The 24,032-nt window shown below is 31.3% G+C and overlaps 1 protein-coding gene across 1 annotated transcript in view; it reads left to right on the forward strand.

The window, feature by feature from the left end:
* The window catches only part of LOC129218482 (transmembrane protein 87A-like), a 102,288-nt gene that overhangs the window by 50,350 nt on the left and 27,906 nt on the right, over positions 1-24,032 (forward strand). Inside the window, exons 5-11 of the mRNA XM_054852766.1 lie at positions 704-739; positions 827-913; positions 7,506-7,653; positions 8,599-8,762; positions 14,681-14,780; positions 20,245-20,306; positions 23,628-23,748. Of these exons, the coding sequence (XP_054708741.1) occupies positions 704-739; positions 827-913; positions 7,506-7,653; positions 8,599-8,762; positions 14,681-14,780; positions 20,245-20,306; positions 23,628-23,748 (718 nt within the window). The remainder of the gene's footprint in view (positions 1-703; positions 740-826; positions 914-7,505; positions 7,654-8,598; positions 8,763-14,680; positions 14,781-20,244; positions 20,307-23,627; positions 23,749-24,032) is intronic.

Consider the following 24,032-nt stretch of genomic DNA (forward strand, 5'->3'; position numbering starts at 1 on the left):
ATAAAATTATTGTACACTGCTTGACAATTGCTAAAGAACAAGTGATTTATGCAAATTTGTACCTCAACCACCTGGCCAATGAAAATAAATTCAAGTTCAGATGGCGTGGTAGACCAAGACTCGTTATCTGTATAAAAGACAGTGCATACACACTCAAGATTCGTACGAAAATTCATGCTGTTTGGTTTTTAACAAAAATAGTGCTGGATGTTAAAAAAGGTTTTTCTCTGAAATTCTGTTTGGTTCTTGAAATACTTAAGAGTAAAATGTCAGCAAGACATTATTTGAGTATCTACGATCGTGGACGAGCGGTTGGACGACTGGAAGCAGGTCAAAATGTCACCACTATGGCTGCTGCAATGGGTGTATCAAAAAGTGGCATCTCCCGATTAAAGAAGGCCGCTGGAGGTGGAAATGCTTTGCAAAAGCATTCCAGGGGTTGTGGTAGGAGCACCACACTTTCAGAAGATCGCTATGTAGCTCACGTGGCAAAAAGGAACAGAAATTTCACGGTCTTTATTGTAATTGTTAAGAACAGATGTTACTTATAAAAATTAAAATCACAAATCTAAGCAATATGATATGAATTTTGTGTGTGAACATTAAAATTTTTTGATAGCTTCTGTTAATTGTTTTCATTATTTTAAGACTTAACTGTTTTTTTTTTTTTTTTTGTACTAAAATGTATTCATATTTTTTCCAGTATACGAATGCTTCCTTCATCACCGTTACAGAGAAAGTAAGTTTTACATTCTACATTCCATTGTATTCTGATTTTAATTTTGATTTTTTTTATGTATGTCTTCATTAATTAATTTTTTTTAAGTATCAAGTTCCATTTGAATGCCAGAGTGCCTCTGCCTTTTCCTCAGAAGTGAGTGCCGATCGTTTTAAAATTGGGAATGGCTCTAATGTAAGTATTTTGAAAGTGCTACATTTTATTTGCTTAAACAAAACTGCTTGAATAAATGAATACCTATCTACAGTGAAAAATCTTAACACCACCCAGTTCATTAATTAGTGGCATCATTTATAGGTGCAAATTCCAGTGCAAAAACTAATAACAGAATTTAATATTTTCAAACTTAACGTAATGTACGAACATTTTTGTTTGATATGCTTAAAACAGGAGTTTACAAGAGTTTTCAAGACGACAAGTTTCGAGTTTTTTCGACATCCTAAAAGAATTGGAATTTTCTCAGGGCACCCCTGTCAATTTTTTTTTATGATAAATGTATCGATATGTATGAATGATTTTCAAATGCATTGACACATTAGGTTCAGCACAATGTGAAAATTTTCGTTGTTATAAACGTTAAGACTTTCCTATGGATAAATTACTAACAATTTATAGCTTTTTTCACCAGGTGATTGTGAGTTAATTTGCTTACATTTTAAAAATTCCAAAAACTTCTTGGCAAGTCACTGCTTTTCTCATAATTGTTACCTCTATAAAACATTCTGTAATTTCTTTTCTCTCTAACAGATCTTGATTAAACTATCCTAAATACTCGGTAATAAGTCAAAATGGTATAAATATTTAATTTATTTAAGAAATTATAAGGATTTGTGTAACTGTTTTTCTCATGAGTGTTACTTTGTTTCTTAAATAAAGGGCAAATTTTACGATAAAAACATATTGAATTAAACATTAAATGTTTTCATTCATGAATAGCTAAAAAATTTCAATATTGAAACCAATTTTTAAAGATTAAAGAGAAAGATCATTAATACAAATGCAGAACTTTAGCTATAGTAACACTCATGAGAGACGGTAATACTCATTGAGAAGGAATAGATGGAGAGAGTGCAACCCTATCATCCCGATACGGCAACAGTACGATGTGACCTGGGGAGAAATTTCAAATTGACCGTAACAAAACCCCCAAAAAATATTAATATTTGACAAAATTTGGTGTTCATTCAAATTTTGGATTACTATTCGGCAAAATTTGAAGTTGCATTTGGAAAAATAATCATTCAGCTAAAGTTTTAGTCCCATTCGGCAAAATTACCATCATTTGTCCAAATTTGTTGCCATTTGGCAAAACTTAGACTTCTATTCAACAAAATTATCATCATTCTGCAAAATTTGGGCGGGTTTTCGGCAAAATTATTTGGCAAAATTTAGAATTCTATTGGCCAAAAATATCAGTTGGCAAAATTTTTAATTCTATTCGGCAAAATCATCAATTGTAGAATTAGGATTTCTAGTATCAACATTCGGCAAAACTTGGAGTTCTATTCGGCAAAATTATCATTCGGCTAAATTTTTAGTTCTATTGGGCAAAATTACATCATTTGACCAAATATGTAGCCGCTTGGCCAAATTTGGAGTTCTACTGGACAAAAATATCATCATGCTGCTAAACTTGAAGTTCTATTTTCGGCAAAATTATCATTCGGCAGAATTTGGAGTTGTGTTTGGCAAACTTATCATTTTGCAAAATTAGGAGTTCTATTCGGCAAAATAATCATTATTCAGTGAAATTTGAACCCATTTGGCAAAAGTTATAGTTCTATTTGGCAAAATTTAGAGTTTTATTTCTGCTTCCTCCACTAGTATTACTGATCTAAGGTAACACTTGTGAGAGATGGACATACGAAACAATTTATTGTACAGTTTTGGATGTAATTCCTCTAAAATATGTAGTTATTTGAATACCATGTCTTAAGAATTAGAGTTTTTTTTACCTAAACAAAGCACACTAATTTCATTTTTGCAAACATTAGCTTTGTGTCAGTCACTCTTCAATTTTTAATAAATGAATTATATATAAAAAATATATATCTTTGATAAAGTTATGAGCTAAAAGTAATACAATATAACTACAGTCGAACCTCTATATATCGAACTTCCACATATCAAAACTTTCTATATATATCGAAATCCTAGCAAATTTCTATGTTCATTACATAGAAAAATTGTTTCTATATATCAAAAAAATCTCTATATATCGAAAAAATTTTCGATACATTCGTAAATTTTTTCCCACTTCAGACTGTTTGTCTCATGAAAAATCAAGGTTAGGGGAGAATATATGTTCACTAAAGGTTGCGACGAAACTTAGAAGAAATCTGTGGTTGAAGGGTCACACCCCTAGATAGATTGTTGTTCCGTTCTGGAGTTCTTAAATTCTCTTAAGTTTATTTCAAATCTAAGTTGCGACCAGTAACACTGTAAAATCAGTTTCAAGATATCCCATTTGTCTGTTGATTGTCATTCCTAGTCTTTTAGCTTCAGTAAAAATCATTCAACTTAAGTTGATTGATTTTTTACTTTTCTCTTGATTACATTGTCAAAATGAAACACCCCTAATGTTGCGGATCAAATTAATTGCCGAAGATGTATGACGGCGCAAAAATATAATTTCTGTTTATTTTTTAATTATCAACTTTCATTTCATCCGATGCTCGTATAAATTAGAAATTGGGTTTCATACTCGAAAATAAGCTTTAATTTTAGTATTTTAGGAGATTTGTATGATAAAATAAGATCGTTTCTATATATCGAAATTTCTATATATCGAATTTTTTCCCAGCAATTTGTTACTTCAATATATAGAGGTCCGACTGTATATATGGATCTATTCATTATTTGTATTTCTTTTATCATGAGTGTTACTCCCTTCTCGTGAATGTTACCTGTTCAAAGTAACACTCATAAGATTTATCGACAAGTTCTTCGCTGGAATAAACTTGATCGGTGTTTTTGAAAGTTTAATTAAGTCTCTTGTTTATTTAGCAAAAAATACATTACTGCCTAACTGTATGTTTTTATACTTAAAAAAATATTACAAAATAAATGGGTTAACACTCATGAGAGATGATCAAAATATTCTTCAGATTGAATTGTACATTTCTTTATATAACATATCGCTCATTTGGAAGAAGAGTGCCACAATAACAAGAAATGAAATTTTACCGGAGAAGAGTTTGAAGTTGAACTCTTCAGGCAATTTGCATTGAGAAAGGTAAGCTTGCTGTGCTCTCCAGTGGTTAATATTATAACAAAAAATCTGTCATTATTTTCCAAAGAAGATAATGTCCTTTGAAGGCCTTTAAGCAAAAAAAAAAAAAAAAAAAAAAAAAAAAAAAAAAAAAAAAAAACAGAAAATTAAAAATTTCATATTTTGGCACTCTTTTTCCAAACAAGCAACAAAAGGAATAAATGTATCCATTTTTAGACTTAACACATTCTTAGAAGAAACAAATATGGCTTCCCTAACACTGTTGCTAACTACAATAAAGAAATATTTTACACATAAAAAAGTATTTAATTCCCTGGGGTAACACTCATGAGTTGCACTTAAGAACACAAACTACATTGAAATTCTAAAATGTTTAATGAACAGTTCAGTAAAATCAATTTCAACTGTGTTTAACTAACAAAAAACTTTACTTCTTTACTTCTTTCTATTATTTAAAAAAAAAATACTTCTAAATTATATATTACTTCTTTTTTTATTTATTACTTCTTCTTTAATTAATATTACTTCTTTCTTTAAAGCACAAAAAATAAAAAAGCTGCTTGAAAATGTACAAAAAAGATAAAGTTTATGCAAACTTTCTAGTCAGGACAAAGAAATTTCCAATACTAGCTAACTAAAGTAATAGAAAAGGCTCATTAATTTGCAACCATGAAAAAAGTACTAAAGGCAATGAATTTAATGTAAAACAATGCCTCACTACATGTTTATGCAATGTCAAATAATAATTTTATCAATATTAAATTGAATGGAAAAGGTCAGGACACCAAACTCAATCGTTTTGAAAATCACCCGTATACTGTACCTGTAAACCGCCGATACAAAACAGTACTCCATAAACCCCACCTTTTTTTAGGAGTAAACAATAAATTATGTTGTTGCGTTGCAAATGCAGTAGCATGCTCTAGTAAATTTAATTTTGAAACAGTTTTAAATTTTCCACCATCATTTAAAGTTTTTAAATGAAAAATTGCGATTACATAAAAAATATATCAGATTGTTTTTTTAATAAACAGTTGCTTTTGCAAGCCATGAAACTAGCAAAAGCACTATTTATTTCGACTATGTAACACATATTCATGAGGGATAATTTAAATTGCATCATCTGAGCTTTAATACTCCTTGTTGTAAAAACTTATTTTCATGTGCAAATACATTAATGTATTCTAAATATCATTTTATAAATTTGTGAAATGATCTATATAATGCCAAAAACCTATATTGCACAAAACCTCAGGTCCCAAAGTATTTGTTATATTGATTAACTACTGTATATGTTGGTAGAAATTTTTAGATAATTGTGTTTCCTTATTTGTATGATTTTGTGATTAAAACCAGAAAATAAATATGGTTCCCACTCATTTACTTATTGAAATAAGTCCTTTTCCAAGGTTCTTAATGTGAAGTAATGGATCTACCAGCATTTTAATTTTTTTATTGAACTCTGACACTTCGCAAAATTTCAGTTGGGGAATCTCTATCTTAAAGGAAGGAGGGATGAAAACAATTAAAGGATGAATGTTTTAAAATATTTTGAATTTCTAATGTTTTAACTTTTATTTTGTTGATTATTTATCCATTTATTCCTTCTTTTTTTTCTTTTTGAAACAAAAGGAACAAAATTAATTTAAAGAAAACAGTTGCTAATAAAAGATTTTGGCTTGTTTAGGTTTTAGAAACCCAGGTTGAACTCCAATTTCAGTCTGATCATTGTTATAAGGCAGTCATCTTTTAAGTAATGTAGTTTGTGTGAAAACTTATCTGCTACTCCAGCTGCTCACAAAAGAATTTCTTTTATTTTTAAAGAAATTATAAAGTAAAATAATTTTAGAACGACATTTTAACAGGTCTACACATTGAATATCATCAACAGCCATGTTCACATGAGAGTTTTGTACCTTGCAATTCTCCACTCCTTCTCGGAAAAAAAAAACCGGTTGGCAAATTCGCTGTTCACATGTGAAAAGAGGTTGTATGGTTGTGCCCGAGAAAGTTGTTTTACCCAACATCCTTTGCAGCTATACCCAGCAAGTGAACACCGAAGCTTGTTTCACGTAATGTATTCTGAAATTAAAAAAAAAAACAACGAGTTTACTCCAGTCAAAAGCAGGAAGTAGAATGAGCTAGATTTACCTGGGAAATATCTGGAATGTGGTTAAAAATAGGCTTTTCCCAGGATAGATAAGGTCCATATGAACGGGGCTAATATTCATCAATATAATGGCCAAAGATTTGGAGTAAGGAAAAAAATTTCTCATGTGAGAGTATGAAAGCATAACGAAAATACTTGCCTTTCGGTATTAACACATGAAAAAATATTGGACTTCTGATGGGTAATCAGAATACAATCATCCCTGCACTAAGCCTAATTTAATTAATGAAATGGTGAAATTGAATCCTATGTTACAATTATATACCCCCTTAAACCTACTACTAACTTTACATTTTCTCAATGCACTCGATAAGGAATATTTAAAACATTATTTTTTGACTATTTGCATTTTGCAATAGACAGAAGTTAATTTAGCATTAAAGTTGAAAACCCATGTAATTTTCTCCCAAACTAATGTTAAAAAATACATAAAAGATCTTACCATATGAAAAAAAAAAAAATTGCCTTGCTGGTAAATAGTTTGTCATATTTTCCAATTCAGTCACTATAAAAGTTTTAAGGGAAGATACTAAATGACATTTTTTCTAGCTGGCCAATTGCAGCTCAAAATTAAAATCTTTTACTAGTGCTTGTCTTATTTTAAATTTTTTTTGTTTAAATTATGGGGGGGGGGGGGAGTGTAAAGTCTTATGCAGCAATTTTAAAGTGTCAGTGATTGCATTTTCAGTGAAATCTGTAGCAATAACACTACTACAATCCAGATCGGGATAAAATAAACAAAATTATAAAAACAAAAGAACTGACTTTCTTTAAGAATTTATTTTTAACGGAACAAACTAAGTAAGAAGCACTATATTTGGCAGTATTTAGTGATTTATCGCTTGCACAGGCATCACAAAAGTGCTTAGATTTTTCCGCAGATTTAGCAGATCAGATCCGTATGTAAGATGATCCCCCTAATTTAACTTTAAAAGAGGTTCGAAAATTATTGGGTTATGAACAGAAATATGCATTATTTTATTTCAGATTTGCTATTTCAATAAGTAAATTGTGAAATGTCTGTTTTAGTTGATTCGATTTTTGTGAAGGGTCTGTCAACAGACCCAAAATTCCTCTGGCCAGACACAAGTAATGACTACGCATTGGAAACTGGATCAGATTTTGTCTTAGATTTTTCAGCAAGAGCAGAAAATCAAAAAGCTTTGTTTGTCATTTACATTACTATTGTACACTATATTGTTTTTTTCTCACTTTATTATTGTTATTGGAAATTTACATTTCTTTGTTAAGCTTTTTCTGGGCATTGCATAATAATAACTTATGTGGTTGAGATAGCACATGTGTATGATTGCAAGTTTGGTCTACGTGTTAAGCTATAATTTATTATTTTTAAATTTTCCTAGGCTAATGGTACTCATTTTCTACAACGTCGCAGTCCGGTGAATGTAACGAAAGAAGTTCTTGAGGGAAAGGATAATGTAAAAAATCTTCTTACTACACAACTCTCTAAAGAGAAATTTGAAACTCCGCACAATTCTGCTAAACAGCAAAGTAATTCTTTTCTTTCTTATATTCATTCTTATTTTTGTTTTAAACAGAAAATAATTAATACTTAATTCAATAACCTTAAATAAAAAAAAAACTTTTATTGGTATTGGTCATGTACTTGGGCATCAAATTTCATAATTGGAATGTCAGTAGATTCCTATGGCAAGTAATATTTTTGTAATACCTTAAATGCATGAAATGTGCCGCATACAGGTGCCAACAAAGTTTTAACAATCACTAGGAAAACTGGCAAATGTTTACAATTTACTAGTCGATACAAAATACCAAATTTTCTGCACAAAAAATACTCACTTGCTTTTATTTGTTCCTCTTTCAAAAGTAATAATGCTGAATCTTCTGTTTAATCACTGATGCAACAAATGCATGCATAAGAAGGTTAAATGTTTTTTTTAAAGAAAAATATAACTGAAAAACATTGATTGTTATGAACAGAAATGAATGAATGTTTTTTTTTTTTTTTTCAATGTTTTTCTTGCTTCTCATTACATCTTGTACTTCATATTTCTTTGCATTAAATATAGTAATGCGCAACCACATTCAATTGCTGTTGAACATCTTGCAGCATTATAAATTGATCTTATTTATTTATATACATTGACTTGGTTATTTTTAATTTCAGTGAGTTATATGCTGATGTGGATTTATCTCTAATAACAGTTCTATTCATAATTATCATTTACAAATCTTAAACCTAAATTTAGGAGTTTTTTTAGAGTTAAATTTATTTTATTATATGAAGGAGAAAAACTCACCTATGTACAGCTAAGATTTCAATCGAATTCAGCTCATAGCATTCATTGACAAAAGCCGATTTAATTAATTTTGTTTTCAAGACAAGTTATTAATTAATTTATTTCTTTTTATTATATGTTGTGTTATTTTAATCTTTTTTTTTAATCTTTCTTTTTTTTTTTTTTTGTATTGTAGCACCTGTAAATGCATCCCAAGTTTCAACTTCAAAAAAAGAGCTATCTAATAAAGAAAAAAATGAACTCGGCAGCACTGTGAATAGCTCCAAAAGTCATAAGGACTATCATCAGGACCAAGCACCAATTAAATATTATGCCTCCCCATCTTCAAATAATTTGCAGGTTGTAATTGTTTCCTTTATATAATTATTATCTCATTAAACATAGGAACTACAGTAATTACTTAATTTTGTTAATGGTATCACTTCTTGCTATTTCAATTACATCCTAACTGCTATGTTTGTTAGGAAAGTTTGGTATGAGTGTCTTAACTGATTGTATGTATACTTTTTTATGGTGATGGGAAAGTCCAAAATTATTCAGTATTTGTTGAGGTAGTTACTGTTTATATCTACTGCATTAAATTAAATATGTATAGTATGATTTTATTTTTTCAATTTTTGATAATAAAGTTCATCTGGAAAGTGTATAATCATTTCATTGAAACCACAAACTAACTATTCTAGTAAGCGAGAGGAAATGAACTACACAAATAATAAATGATGACTGAAAAATGATAAATTGCGCAAATAACTTTTATGGATCGTAGATCTAATTTTAAAAACGATAAACAAAAAAATGTTGCTCCAAAAATATGTAAACAATCAATGTTAAAACTGATTTTAGTATTAATATTCAAAGTTAGCATACTATAAAGTCATTTACTTGTGAGGCACACATTTTCTTACATAAAAATAAACCTTTGTTTCTGTTTCTGAACAATTGCCAAGATGCCCTACAATGGTCAGTTCTCAAAAATCAAATTTTTTCAAATCTATCATTTAACACCTGAAGTACAGAACTTCCATTTGGAAAATTGTTTGGTGGGAACCAATGGACATTCTAATAAGAGAAGTACAGTAAAACCCCTCCTAACAGACACCCCTCTTATGCGGACAGTTTTTAATTTCCTAGCTGTAAGGAATTAAATCTAATGTATTAGAAACCTCTTGTACGGACACCCTCAAATATGGACACGGACACCATTTTGGAAGCCATTTACATGGATCTTTCCTATTTTGCAGACAACTGATTTCAGGAATAAAAAATTAAATTTTGAGAACACACTAATTAAACTTTGGAAAGTTTGTTACATTTATAAAGTTGATAAAACCCACTTGTTTAATAGAGTTTCGCGGGATAAAACTCTGTCTTAACAAGCAGAAAGCTGCTCTGGTGAGAAATTTTCTGAACGCATTTCACAATTTTTTTCCGAGCACCGTGAATGGCACGAAATTAAAATCTGTTGTCATTCAGAAAACAACCAGCCTTACGTGCTTTCAAGGTCTGGAGTTAAAGCATTTAACAATTGATTGGTATTCAAATTAAAGAGCCTGGATGGATGACAACCAGTGAACCATCAGTATAATGTCAGATCAGCTTGTGATTTTGGATAAAATCTTAAATGGAGAAAAAGGGCATATTGTTTTCTTGATGGATCAATGTGACTCAGTTTCTAACACATTTGTAAACAATATAGAGACCATCTTCGTGTTGCAAATGCAACGTTGAAATGTGAACTTATGGATGCCAAAATTAAGTCTTAAAATTTCATCAGTTTGCTGTATTTCAAGCAATTTATCAATGAGACAAAAAACGCTAAAACTATTCACAAATTGCTCAAAATTGTTGATGATTTGGTTTCGATGCGATCAGTGTCAAGTACACTAGAAGGCAGGTTAAAATTGAAACAATAGTAAGTTTCTTTCATTGCGTTGAATTCAAACAAGGATCTGTCAGAGTAAAATTTTGTGACAAAGATGAATCCAGAAGTTTTCAGTTGTTATTGCATCAAGTAAGATTCAGAAACGCAACATGAGGTAATGTAACCTGATAAAATAGTGTTGATTTTTTTTATGTATGCATATTTTAAAAAACTAGTAAATTAAAAAGTTATGGAGACATTGAAATGTATATCATAAATATATTTAAGTTGACAGTAAGAAATGAATAATATAAAATAAACAAATAAATTTGTAAAACCCCCTCTCCTGCGAGCAAAAATGGGCTCTGTTACAAACAAAAATGTTTGTTCTGTTAGTGTCCGCTTTAGATGGGTTTTACTGTACTTCATTCACATGTCATTATTTTAAGTTTAAAAGAGAAAATAAACTATATATCTCTCATTATATGAATAGAGATATTGTAGTTTTCCCCCGTTCCAAACAGATTGACAATATGCAATAGAAATAAGACAAAAACAAGGATTAACAAAAGAATTTTTGAAATACTGCGTACTGAGTTAAATAAATAGCAGGATATGAAACATGTGTCACAAATATTATCTTAAGATACAGAAATGTGAGAACCTTTATTTTTACATTTTTGATACCGGGTGTAGCAAAAGAAGCTGAATTTAACATATTTTCCCATTCCTTCCCTCTACCTTTCCCATTAGTTAGAAATTTTAAAATTCAAGGTTTGTAGTCACACTTTTTCAAATTTTAAAGGTTTTCAAGCATTTGAAGATAAAATTTGTTTTTTCAAGTACTTTTCATTTTTTTAGGAATGAATCATGCAATTTTTTGGGAGTTGGAGGCCCCCAACAAAGCAGGGACCCTAAGCTATAGCTTAGCTTATAGATTAATCCAGCCCTGATTATGAAAATGATCAATATAATTAAATATCTTTTTTGTTGGAATACTTGGCAAAATAAGGATTTTTATCCTTTCAAAGCTTGAAAGCCACATTAGTAAATTCATAGAAATCCATGGGCTACATATTTGTTTAGTAGCTGTAAAACAATTTAATTTTAAAGAGGTTTGCAAATCTGCAATTCATTTTAATGGAAAAAATGAAATTACTGTTTATAATTACATATTTTGCATTTATTTTTGTTCAAAAAATTTTTAATTGAATACATCTACTTTTTAAAATTTAAAGTGACATAAAGTGTAGGTAACATGATATATAAATAAGTACAAAACATTGTAAAAAGTCTCTTGACAATTTTAAAACTCGCATTACTGGTAGAATGGTAGTCATTTCAATATTAATGAGTGTTTCTTTTATTTTTTTTAACCCTCCAATATCTGTTGCTTGCATATTTTGGGATGCTTGTTTTCAGACATATACATCAAATATAAATGGATTAATGTACAATTTTTAAGAAACTTGAATTTTTTTGTAGACTTATTGCAAATCTGCATTGTTTATTTTTAATCTTTATGGGAAACAGGTGCTTTTTAGAATCGTTCTCATGTCCAACCAACATATTTCTAGGTATTGTTACTGCCAGTGTGCTAACCTTTCATACTGCTCAAGAACTGATAAAATTGCCTGTGAATCTGTACTTCACATTAAGATCTTTGCAACCATCATCAAATGTTCAAAACTTAGGAAAAACTTCTTACGCAACTTGTTTTCGCTTTGAATGATGCATTGAAAGATCATCACTACTGTTTCTATTACCTTCTCATCACAACTTTGAGTATCATTATTTCTCTTGCTGCCTGTCGCCCTAGTAGTCCTTCTGTGGTTATTGTTAATGCTCAGCTCAAGTCGAAGTCGCACTGAGCCAAAGTCTTTTATCAGACTCTAATAGAAATCTATTCCCCTTGTTCTGCTTTTAATTTCAACAACAATTTCTAATTCCTGTCCAGTTGTATTGCTTGTGTCAACCCCAATAAAGTGATAGCTTGTACAGTGCTTCTTGCCTCCATTGATTTATCCATGTTGCAGGAACAAAACAATCCTTGCATTCGGATTTTAGCTCATTGTATGTAAGGATGTGGGAATAAGTTTCAATTGTTTTTTATTTACATGAAAAGCCTATTTTGAATATGGAAATACTAAATAATTTTATTTAAAATATTTTCCATGTGAAGCGACAATCTTCACCTATCTTTTGTGGAATAAGTGGATTCCTCGAGTGAAGCATTCCATTTATTTAAAGCAGTCCAGACATTCATCCTTTTTTGTATGATATCATATGAGGTGATGCAATCTTCAGTAAGTGCCAATTACATCAACCAAAATAAATGATAGCCTGAAAGAGCAATGTCTGATGAATATGGCTGACTTCCCATTTCAGTCCTCCTAGGTATGTCTGGGCGAGTTGACCAACATGTAGCCATCGTTGTTGTGCTACAAAATCAGCTTCTCATGTCTATTGTGTCAGCCATTCCAGCTGTTTAAGTAGTTTGTTTCAAACACATTAGTTGAAGTCAGTAACATTTTGAATTCATGCTTTTGGACAGTTTCAGCAGCTCATAGCCTCATTTAATTTTTTTATAGCATGATCGCAGTGTTGTTGAAATTTGTCAATGCTTTTGAAGCCGGAGGGGAGGGGGGATTATGGCTCAAGATGGGCGACATCAAAATTTGAAGGGGGCGGGATTTTTATAATTTATTTTTTGATTTATTTTGTTTATTTAAATTTGTTTTTATTTTATTTTGTTTAGATTTTATTCATTTATTTATTTAGTTTGTGTGTGTGTGTATGTCATTAGCGTAGCACAGAACTTTTCTAATAAAATAATAATAATAATTATAATAAATAAGTAAATTTATTAAAATATATTTAAAAAGTAAATAAAATAAAAAAAGAGCTAAAAATAAAATAAATAAAGAAAGGAAAGGGAAAAGCGTGTTGAGAAAATTTTTGGAGGAGAATTTGCGCCATTGAACTTTGAAGGGAGGAACACCCCTCGGAACCAATATCTGCCATGTTGACTCCGATAGAAAGTGGCTGCCATAAAAGTCTGCAAGCAAGTAAATGTCACAATTCTTCAAAATTGTAGAGAAAAACTTTCCACAAATGCTGTTTTTTTGGGGGGGGGGGGGAATTCTGTCATTTTTGATGGAATATGAATACTTGCCGTTTGTTGTCTGAACAAAAGTCTAATACTGTGTTTAACTGCCTGTATACACACTTTAAGCTCATGTATCAAAAGTTTTGAAAAGATGCAAGCAACACTATTAATGCAATGCGAGGGAAAACGATTATTACCTTATTCCTATACCCATTACAGATGCTCCATACATCCTACAAGATTCAGGCTAAACAAGCTATCGTTCAAAATAGCTTGAGCTTGTGATGGACTAAACATTATGTTCAAAAAAAAAAAAAAAATTTTACAGATTCTCCACCAAAAAAGGCTTTCTTCTTCCTTTGGCATTTTTTTATGCTGGGATGCGGCTAGTACAAAGTTCATCTGCTCTTTAGTTGCTTTGAAGAGAAAAAATGACTGCTGGTCATTTAGTTTTGATTTTAATTCATTGTTTGAACTTCTTCAAAAATGCTCTTCTCATGCAAAAATTTTTCATAATGCTTTTTGACGTTGTACTCATATACTAGTTCTACTTATTAGCTACAAAATAAGAAAAACTGTTTTAGTGTTGCATTCAATTAGGTTATAAAGAGATACCGCTTTTTTGTACTTCACAATCTGAAATGAGTGTGAATAACCAAACTTTAAAACTTTTGCCATTTAATGCCATTTTTGAACCAGATGGCATTTGAAGGTATAAGACATACTTCGGTGCATTTCTTTTGTGTTTATTTTAATTAAAAAGGTGGATATACTTAAAATATATTGAGCAAAAGCAAACTTAAGGGTTATAAATAGCAAACATCTGGCAGTTTTCTTTATTAGAAAAGGAAAAGAAAAGCCAAGATTTTGAGAGAATTTCCTTGAAAGTTTTATGTAAGAAAGGGGTTTGCTAAGCCAGAGATTAAAGAACTTTACTCTAAACTCTATGTATTTATATAAAAGCAAGTTGGAGCTTAATACATTGTTAAATTGTATCTAACTTAATTTATAACTCGCAATTTCTTTGCATCAAATTCCTTTTTAATGCATGACAATGCTTTATATCTTATTTTATTTATATGAATGAATTTTCATCAACTAAATATTTAATTGTCTATCTGAAATTTGTACTGCATAGAACTAACTAAAATTAAGAATAGGTTGTCTGTTTTGAAACATTACTGATAGATTTTTATTGTGGGTACATAAATAAAATTTATTCTCAAATTGTTTGCTTTTCTAAGTTTTAAATATGTGCAAAAATATAACACTTATGTTATTTAACAGCTAGGCTCAAAACTAACAACTGTTGATATGGATGGAGTTTATTTATTTATCTTGCAAATCAAGCCTCTAAATAGCATACCTGCCAAGTTTAATGTTTCAGGTACTTTTTCAATACATTGTAATTCTATAAATGAATATTTAACTGTCTGTTATACGAATTTTTAAATGACTTCTTATAAGGTTGCTTGTGGAAACATACCTGTCAATATTATGATCAAATATTTCCTCGGTTTTAGAAATGTTGTGTGTTTTTTAAGAGTTTTATATGTTGTTGAACATTTAATATTTTTCTTTCATTGCTCTTGTTTTGTAACGTGTTCTTGTAACAAGAAATAAGGCTCATTTGCTTTATCATACAAAAAAGGCTGATTCCAAATGGGATATTGATCAAAAATTTTCAATCTGGTACTTTTAGAAAGTGCCTCAAAAATCACAAGTCTGTTTCATATATTGTTAAAAAAATAAAAAAAAAAAAACTTCATAAGTTTATGCAGTGTTGCACTTCAATATTTGCTTTTATTCTTACAAAACTAGATTTTTGTGTAACTAAGGAGAGTTGATTTATTCATTAATAAACCAGTAATACAAAAATAAGTCTAAAACCGTAAGTTAAAAGTGTTCTTTTTTCTTCCTTTTTCATAATTGGTTGATTAATACACTATTATTATTTGCATGCCAGCAGGAGTGTTAAATACAACTGTCCAAACTAGTACACTTTACAAACAAATTCAGACAAAGCTATTTCTGCCAGGACTTTCGAGTTGATTGCCAGCTAACTCCAACACCCTGCACACCCTGTGCAGTTTTATCTTTGTTAATGTTCTCAAGATGATGGTTTCAACAACTCAGGACTGGTTTAGATTAGAAATATTGAATAATTCTTGAGTTTTTTATGGGCAGAATAAGGAGACATTTGACATTTGTTCATCTTCATGTGCTAAAAAGGGTATATAATACCAAAAGGTTAGCAAAGATAATTGTACTTGACACTCACACAGCTATAGTTATAAAAATATTGCTTCATAAAATACTTCAAAATAAGTTTGGTTCTTACTCTGAAGTAGCATTGTTAGATCTACTAAAACTGGCAAATATCTTAAGAGACATGCATTATTTATTAGTATTGATAATCATTCTTGGAGTATGCAAAAAACACTTCTCACTGTTGGTCAGAAAATAAGTCAAGAAAGTTTGATTTTCTAATACCAACCACATAAAAAATACTTTTTGGGATTATTGATTTGCTCTTGTTAAGCATGATTTTCATTGCTAATTTTCTTGGCATAGCATCCATTTTTGGTGGCATTAAAATTAACCAAAGCTGTAAAATGTAAATTCCTCTTTTCACAGAAACAAACTGAAGAATCGTTCATTATTCCTAATTTCTAATCTGAACCAGTTCTATGCAGAATTGATTACCTACCTTTGTGTGTGAAAAGTAAAAGAATAGTAAACAACATAATTAGGCACAAATTTGCAGGAAACAATGTACGCATGTTTCAAGATTCAAGGTAAATTTTAGTGCATGGATCAAAAGACATACGAGAAAAGCTTTTGTTAGATGTCTTTTCATCCATAAACTCACTTGTTTTGCATTGAAAAAGGGGTGGGATTAATTGTGTAATCCCAAAATACATGTATGCTGTTTCCTGCAAATTTGTCTAATTACGCTATTGTATATTCTTTTACAGTTCTAAGCAGCTCAAATTGTCACCCAGACAAAATTGTGGTTCAGCATTGGTCTTTTAAACCTTAAGATTTGATTTCAAAGTTGACTCCATTCAGTGGATTTTTGAGATGCAGAAAATTGTTAATTTCCATGTCACATGCTTATGCAGCATGTTAAAGTTCCATTGAGTATCTATCTGGCTCAGACACTCTCAACTAAATTAAACTCCTCCTACAATTTTATATCATGAGAGTTCTTGTGCCTTTATCTGGTGTAAAACTGTTGAGAGTTTTTCAATGACAATGGCAATCTGCCCATAGTTGGTGTCAGAGGAAAGAATAAATGTCAATCCTGGGGATTAACACTAGGTATGTTAATAGCATGGAGTTAATAGACAGTTCTACTGGGAAAAAATTTATTCAATGTGTCCTTAAAATTTATGCATTGCTGCATTATTATACCATCACTAAATTGTGTTACTAAGCTCTGTCCTTTGCATGACCTTTGCATGTATTACCCAAATCAGACATGACATGCGTAAGATGAGTTATGATCTGAAAAGTTGAAAATTTAACTGTGTATAAGTAAAACAAATACTGCCAGGCAGTACTGTGGATGAAAGAAGGGCTGATTGAAAGAGACCACTGAATGCTGAAGCAAAGTACAACATCCAAGATCATGTTTCAGACCATATGCTTGTCTGGGCAATGCTCAAAGAACATGAAAATCAGGTCATACATCTTCACTAGTTCTCTCTGCCCCAGACCTCAAAGTTATTGAGGTCTTGAGGTATAAACTGATTTCAGATTTTAAAATCAAATTTCATTCAAATCCTGAAGGAAATGTTCTGGAAGATTTTATAGGTACTACAAATCACTGTTCTCACATGATTCAGCCTCTCTCATTTAGTAAAATTAGTAGGCAGCTTTTGTGCAGGTTTCTGTTACCTCATTTGCTATTTTTCATCTCCACCACATTATGGACACTAAAAGTAATTTTTCTCAATTTTCCCTCTTGGTGCAGGCCTATCTGGCAAAATATGGTATTAAAAGTTTACATAGGCTTGATAATAGGCTTAATCAGAATACCATTCAAAATTTGTTGTCACATAATGGGTATGTAAATAGTTGCTAAGAACATCAACCAGAGTTATACTCTGGCATTTAAGAGGTTGAAATTTGGATATCAAGTAAGGCCTTCCATATTTGGTAGCTTTTACTTTACAGGTGGAAAGAGGTCTACACCAAAACCAAATTACTGTTAGACACAGACATCCTATTTGATTTAAATTCCACCTGTCCTGTTAGTTGTAGCTCAGATTTGTATTACCATGACCTGGGGGGGGGGGGGAACTGAAAAACCCCTATATATGAATCATGACCTTTCCCCCTTTTTCATTCTGGTGTTCTTCCAGAGCTTATCACTAAGTGATAGATCTTGAGCATCTTCCTTGCTTTGGTACGTGCCTCACTGCAAAAGACGTGTTTGCAATTGTCCCAAGAAATGAGCAGAAGTCCTCGAACCTCAGTAGGAGTGTCTGTTACTCAACATTAGTTTAAGGCTAGCAATTCGTGACTGCTTGCTATTATTTTGTTAAAATTTATCATATTTCATACTTTCCAACTCAACTGTTTGTAACGGGAGACTCTCGTTTTTTTCTTCCATCTCCCGATTTCCCAGTTTTTACGATTTTCTCCCGTTTTTGCAGTTTTTTCAATCAATCATCAAAAAATTTCACTTTCTTCTCAATAGAGGGCATCCTTTTCTAGTCTACCAATGTTAGGGAGTAAGAATTTTTCCAAGTAATAACTCATTTAGTAAAATTTAATTTTTTGAAAGCTTTCCACAATGCATCGTCAACAAAGTACGTGTTTTGCAAAAATTGCAGCAGATTTGAATCCTTTTGCATCTTGAAAATATTTCAGTTATTTTGAAAGTTTGAAGTTATCCTAACATATGCTACCCAAATCCTACTTATTTTACATTTTATTTTCATTACACATTGATTTTTTTTTTCAGATTTTATTTTGCTTTGCTTTCTAATTTTAAGACCATGAACATGATATTCTCAGAAGCTATCATATACCAGTGTGTGTATATAAGGGTATATAAATCTATAAGATCTTTGCAAATTGCATGTTAATTTGGTTAATTTTGGATCTAAATTACCATACCATAAATATGGCAGCTCTAGGCAGTGAGTGACTCTTGTATTTAGTTTAAAGTTGTTGGTTTCTTACTAGTTCCTTGTACTTATACTTCATTTATACCCGTGTGTGTATATAATAAATATATTTATAACTGTAAGATTTTTGCAAATTGCATGTTAATTTGGTTATTGGATCTAAACTACCATGCCATAAATATGGCAGCCCTAGGCAGTGAGTGACTCTTGTATTTAGTTTAAAGTTGTTGGTTTCTTACTAGTTCCTTGTACTTATACTTCATGTATGCGTATATGTACACTCCTGTTTGTGAAAATTGCAACACCATGAAAGAAGCATTATAATTGAATGAAATTTAATACACAGTTGAGTGGTAATGGTACAAATAAATGATTACATTTTCAAACCAAACAAACAATAAAAAGAGATAGAAATTAGTATTTTGTGTGGCCACCACGTGCCGCAATAAGAGCTGCTACACGACTCGGCATGGAGTGAAACGAAGTTTGAATATCTACCTGCGGAAGAGTATTCCATATTGTTTGTATGCGCAACCAAAGATCGTCTGTCGAAGCAAGAGGACGAGGATCACGAGCGAGAAGCCACCCAACAAAATCCCACACATGTTCAATCGGTGACATATCCGAGGAATATGCAGGCCTAGGAAGAAGTGGTACCAGCTGTGAATCAAGGTAGGATTTGACAGTCCTGGCGACATGTAGATGGGCATTATCCTGCTGGAATACAGCCTCTGGCAATCCTTCCAGGAAAGGAACAGCTTGGGGCTCTAAAACTTTGTTTATGTATCGGGTACTGTTCAAATTGCCCACAATTCATAGCAATTGTGATCGTCGGTGATATGCTATTGCACCCCAGACCATAACTCCGGGTGTTCGTCCACTGTGGCGTTCGATAATGCACTTCGGAATGTGCCGTTCACCGGCATAGTGCCTGACAGAAATTCAGCCATCATGGTGCCACAAATTGAAGCTGGATTTGTCAGAAAAGACGACCTGCTGCTAATCAGCATGCCAGCTCCTATGCACAGTGGCCCATTGTAGCCACAGGCGGTGATGGTTTTGCATGAGAGGAATCCTGTATAAAGAAATCCTTGTACGCAACCCACGTTGCAGCAGACGTCTCCGAATTGATGAAGCACACAATGAAACACCTGTAGCTGTTGACCACTGTGCTGCCAATTGTCTAGAAGAAGCTGTGCGGTTCGTCAGCACCATACGCACCAGGTGTCTGTCATCGTGAGCTGACGTCACATTTCGGGGACCACTCCCGGATTTCCGAGCTGTCCGACCCTCGTCCGTCCACTGCTTCCAAACACTCATGATTGTGCTGCTGTTCCGCTGCACACAAGGGGCTACTGCATGAGGCTTAGTAAAGATTCAGTTAACGATTACTCTAGCATATAACCACCGATAATCATACACTCCTCGCTACAGCCGTCTATTTATATTCGGTTCGATCCGCCGTTCAGAGGGCCCTGCTCAGCATGTGCTACCGATCTGCAATTCTAATCATTTGCATATCATGCCCTACTTTACATTTCCTGCAATTTTCAGCTCACTCGCGTTAGTCCTTCGTGTTGTTGCAATTTTCACAAACAGGAGTGTAGTAAGTCTTCTTTGTTGGAAAAGACTCAAGTTTAAATTTCTACTTTTTAAGTTCTCTGTGTCCATAGGTGCACTATAAGCATGTAATTCTTTTTTCTTTTTTAGTTGATATTGCAATGAAAGGTAACCATGGTTATCTCTCTGCTATTGATTATCCATTGCTAATTGTGAGTATTGATGAGTATATTTTATTCTGTTGTGCTTTTTTTAAATTATTTTTTTTTAATGTACATCTATTTAATCCAAATCATTTAACCATAACAGCATAAATAAGATTTTAGTTCTTATGATGTTAAGTCTTTTCCATTTTATTTTCTTTTTATTGTTGTGGTTGAAAATCATGAGAATTTTTATTATTTACTCAGAATAACAAAATCTTAAAAATGTTTAAATGTGTTTTTGCTTGCATTTTATGATACTTTTGTGGGTCGTCTTGTTGTCAATATCTTCGATTCTGGCAAATTATTTTTGCTTTATATCCATTACTAAAATAATACTTGATTCTCATGATTAATAGTGATGTAATTTTATAAATGCAATTGCTTTCATAATATTATGACAAGCAATATGGATGAATAGCGGTGTACATTTCCTATCTAAAACAGGAAAGCAATTTTGAACATAATGCAAAATATCTGTGCTCAAGTTTGCAGTGCGCTCCTACCCCCCCCCCTGAAAAAAAATAGTTTAGAAAGTTATGTATTTACTTGGTAGTAATAGTTTGTTGTTTGAATTACTTTCAAAATAATGGATTGTTTTTTGAAAGCTTTAAAAAAAAATGCATAGCTCTTTTGACGGTTTTCATCTTTTACTAATTGTATTATTTTATTATTTCTTTTTTATGTGCCTTAGATATGAACAATGTGGTGAAAAAAATAAAAGTTTCTTTTGTCATATTTTAAAAAAGTTTTAGAACTAATTGTCATTCTCCTAACATCTTTTAAGGTAGGAAAAATTGTGAAATTCAGTTGTATTAAAAAATTCGTTATTGTAGTGTTCTTTTTTCTAAAAGTTTGATCATATACAGTCAAACCTTGGTATCTGAAACCTCATTATCTCTTCGGAAAAAAAAAACCACTCCCCTCATTTTCCGTTAAAACTCCTATGTATTTTCCATAGTTATCTTGAATAGTTATTTTTCAAAACCCTGGATATGTCGAAATTTTTACTGAAACAAGTTTTGAATGCAGACTTTTTTTTGGGAAATTTTTGTGGCAAAACCAGTTCCAGAGACAATTGCTTGAATCCCTTCTCTTGAAAATTTTGAGAATAAAGGACTGGGGCAATATAATAGGGGAGTGTGGTTATAACAGGGAGTGCTGCAGTTCTTTTTATCTCGGTGTTTCCCCCCAGAGTTTAGAATCATCATGCATTTATTTCGAACATTTTTCATATTTTCAAGCAAAAATGGAAAATTTTTTCCTCATTTTTATCATTCTGCTTTTTTAACTAATACAAAATGGCTGCAAAAAGATTTTGAATGTGGGTGGCTACTGGTTGAAGATAAACTTTGATTTTTTGAATGAAGAAACCAAGTTGAAATTGTTGTTCATTTCAAAATCTCATTCTGTACGCTTTTGGCAATTTAATACATTTTCAAATCTAGTAAAATATTGAAGACTTACTTATTAATTTTAATTCAAAGTGGTCCCACAGTAGATATATAAATGTGTATAGTGTATGTGTCTGTAATCGTGAGAGTTACTAGTGTGATTTTTAAAAACCTTGGTAACCCAAAAACTTGATGTCTTGAATTTTTCCCCATATCACCTGAGATTTGAGACATCAAGTTTGTACTGTAATACAATTTCATTCATAGCATTTATATTATTTCTCAGCACTGGTGCTTCCCCCTTCAATAACTTTAGACTGTAAAAAGAAAAAAAAAAAGATGTCCAGGAACATTTCTACTCCGTCTCAGAAAATTTCTTTTAGAGGCCCTGCCAACCGATTATCATCTCATATTGCCTCTGACCTACATGTGCAGTCCTTTTTTGTAGGGCTATTGATGTTAATTTGCATTTGGCACTCAGATTTTTTGGTTCTATTACGAGGGAACATATAGCTGTAGACATGTGAGAGTATTAATTTGAAGGCCAGGGGTGTTTTCCATTTTCTGCTATCATTCATTTTCAATCTTCTTTCTGGTTGCCTCATAATAAATGTTTGAACAATTTGTCAGTGCAGTATTAGGCATTAAGCTAGCTTGCCTCCAATTAGTATCATCTGTTTCAGTGTGTCAATATGTAAGACAAATAGAAACAATAAATTACGAAAGACTATGCAAAATTTCCATATGTCCCTCAATAAATTATTTTGCTTTATACTTCTTAATTTTGTGTCAAAGAATTTATAAAATAATTCAAACTTGTGCATTAAAAGCTTATGTGATGAATTATCAAAGTTTTAAGTTTATGGATTTGTTGTAGACTTAATTATTCTTTATTTAATCGATGTATATATGAGGCATTTAATGTCAAAACCAGCTCCTCCATGAAGTTTCAAAACTTTTTTTTTTTATCATTTGATTCTTTTTTGTCTGTTTTATAATGCCTCAAAGCAATTTGGAATGAATTCCTTTTCAATCAGGTTGAACTCTGCTGCCAAAAAATCCATTTTGCTTCAAAACCAGTTCAATCCCAGCTTTTTACAGATTTTGATTAGGTTCTATAATAGGGAGAAACCACATAAATTTAATTCGAATTTGAATGGAAAATTAAAAATCCTTACAAAAAAAGGGTGATTTATTTCAAAACCAGCTTAACCCCAATGCTTTCTATCTGTAAATAATGAGATAATGCTGCTCGTTTAAGAAAAGAAAGCAAAAATGAAGTTTTACACCAAATAATTAAAAATAAAATAAATAAATAAGACAAAAAATTAAGTGGGCAAAAAGTGAAATGTTTTTTCTCTCTTCTGTAATGTTTTTAAAGAATAGATTAATCTGGTTTTGATTCTAAATGTTTCATATATATTTGTCCAAACATTGGTTAGTTGAGGTAAACTTCTCATATGTTTAATTCGCACTGTATTGCTTGCATTTCATTTGTTATGCTTTAATGATTTATTTGTTGTTCAGGCAAAGTTACAATAAACTGAAGAAATTTAAAGTGTAGATGTTTAAATGTTTGATAATGTATGGTATAGTGTGAAAATTTCAAGCATATAATTATTTTGGTTTGCATATTATGTAACTTCTGAAAGGAAACAATTTCTGCAGTTAAAATGTCATATTAATTTATAAAATAATGTTGACTTATCTGAAAATGAAATTATTAGAATCCTAAAATTCTTTTTGAATTCCTGTGTTACTATTTAATAGAAATCTTAAAATTCCCCATCACGTTCAATCAAATTTAACTAGTTAGTTGAACCATTAATTTTTTGATGCACATTAGTATTCTCAAATCTTTTTGTCACAGTTTGTAAAATCAGTTTTTGGTAAAATGTTTCTGAGGTACTAAAATCTCGTTTAAATTTTCTTATAGTTTTATGGAATAATGTGCGTCATTTATGTTATGTATGCTATTGCATGGCTTGCTATGTCAGCACTTCAATGGAGGGATTTACTTCGAATTCAGTTTTGGATAGGAGCTGTTATCCTCTTAGGTAGTACAAAAGCTTTGGAATTTATTTATACTTCTGACTGTTTTACTTTTGCATTTACTACTTTTTACATGTTACTGTTTTGGAGATCAAATGTAAATAATTACATCACCTTACCTGACATTTTTGAAGTGACCTCTAGGAAGAAGGTCTAGAAAAATATGAAAAAACAGATAATTGGTCTATTAAACAAAAAAGTTTGGAAACATCGTATCTATAATCAGAGATATTTTTAACGCCAGTACAAGCACATTTCATGCATTGAAAATCGAAGGTACTCCTCAAAT

The sequence above is a fragment of the Uloborus diversus genome, chromosome 3 (assembly GCF_026930045.1).
Source record: "Uloborus diversus isolate 005 chromosome 3, Udiv.v.3.1, whole genome shotgun sequence".
NCBI lineage: Eukaryota > Metazoa > Arthropoda > Arachnida > Araneae > Uloboridae > Uloborus > Uloborus diversus.